The 1,442-nt window shown below is 41.0% G+C and overlaps 1 protein-coding gene across 1 annotated transcript in view; it reads right to left on the reverse strand.

Annotated features, from left to right (window-relative positions):
• lama2 (laminin, alpha 2) overlaps positions 1-1,442 on the reverse strand; it is a gene marked incomplete at its 5' end in the record, with an annotated part of 106,098 nt that overhangs the window by 96,345 nt on the left and 8,311 nt on the right. The window contains one exon of the mRNA XM_016244669.1: positions 1,268-1,379. Within this exon, the coding sequence (XP_016100155.1) occupies positions 1,268-1,379 (112 nt within the window). The remainder of the gene's footprint in view (positions 1-1,267; positions 1,380-1,442) is intronic.

Raw genomic sequence — 1,442 nt, forward strand, 5'->3', positions numbered from 1 at the left:
AGGCCCTGAAACAAACTAGATATTCAGCCCACTGCTAATACAATTTGATCAGGGTTTGTCTCGGAGGTGCATGAGGAGCATCTGACAGTAGGTATGTCAGACAGTCCACTGGGATGCTGTTTAAAACACACTGAGCGGCTATGATAAACACCTCTGGGGAACAACAGTGTCTGGATTTACCAGTACCAGGTGGAACCCTTGAAGACAGAGTCCCGTTTGAGGCTGTTAGCAGCAGATAAACTCGTAATCCAGTGACAGAACTGGACCGTTCATTATATTCCACTCCATTTATATCTGTGAAATAACCCATTTTCGCTTAGGATGAACAAAAAATTTAAAACACATTTTTTTTTGCTAGTAGAGTGCTGTATGACGTATTATGACGGCCAAAACCTGGAAATGAGTTGGACTGTAGTGCTGAAGTCAATGGGTTTTTGGCTGAAATAAGGTCTGTGGTGAACGCAAGCTCAAGATATTTTCACGTTTTATTCTACAACATAAAATACATCAGCTAATACGATCACCTTGTGATTTTTTAAAGCTTTTACTTGTCTTGAAAAATGCGGTTGATAACAAGTGCCTAAATGGCACTACAGAGCTTGTCGGAGACATTAAACATCACACCGAACAAGAAAACTCATCTAGCCTTGCTGTGTTTATAATCACACTCTTGAAAACTATTTTAACTGTCAGGGAAAATAGAAAGAGTTGTTAAAGCTTAACGCTGATGTTGAAGTCATGTGACCGCAGTGTAGTTTGTTTATACCCTATGCTTAGCTTTTTACTTCTGACGATTGCATATAGGCTTCAAAATTCATAAAAGTTATGTTGATTTGTGAAGATTATCATTATGAGCAACACCTGTAAGAATCATAAACTTGTGTTGGTGAAAGAGCTTATTTTCTGCATTGATTCAAAAGCCAATGGAACAGTCCTATTGGGTTTTTGTGGACGTACAGGTTGACCTACAAAACTACTGCAGTGCTCTAATGACTTCATTTCAAATAAACCCATGTTTATTTTACATGGTGATCAAACAGTCTCTTTTTCGGCCTTCTGAATATTCTTCACATTTCTCTTTGTGTTCCACAAAAAGATTTCTTTTCAGACTTTCTCAGCTCTTCCTGAGGATAACGAAGTCACGGTCTGAGCTTTACCTACAATCATTATCAGCTTTCAGAGAAGGGTCTAACTTCTTCTGTGTCAGTCATCAGAGTGTCTCCTGTTCATTTCTACTTTGTTATTTGTAACTGTTTGTCTTGCTTACCTCACAGGAAGTGCCATCATATCCGGGAGGACACTGGCACACCTCCACAGCGCGGGCCTGAACGCCACTGCCAGAGCCTTCAGCAGCCACACTCATGCTCACACGGCCCAACCTGAGAGAGAGAGAGCGAGAGAGAGAGAGAGAGACAGAGAGAGAGAGAGAGAGAGAGCGAGAG

Source organism: Sinocyclocheilus grahami, unplaced genomic scaffold (genome assembly GCF_001515645.1).
Source record: "Sinocyclocheilus grahami isolate Dianchi unplaced genomic scaffold, SAMN03320097.WGS_v1.1 scaffold730.1, whole genome shotgun sequence".
Lineage (NCBI taxonomy): Eukaryota > Metazoa > Chordata > Actinopteri > Cypriniformes > Cyprinidae > Sinocyclocheilus > Sinocyclocheilus grahami.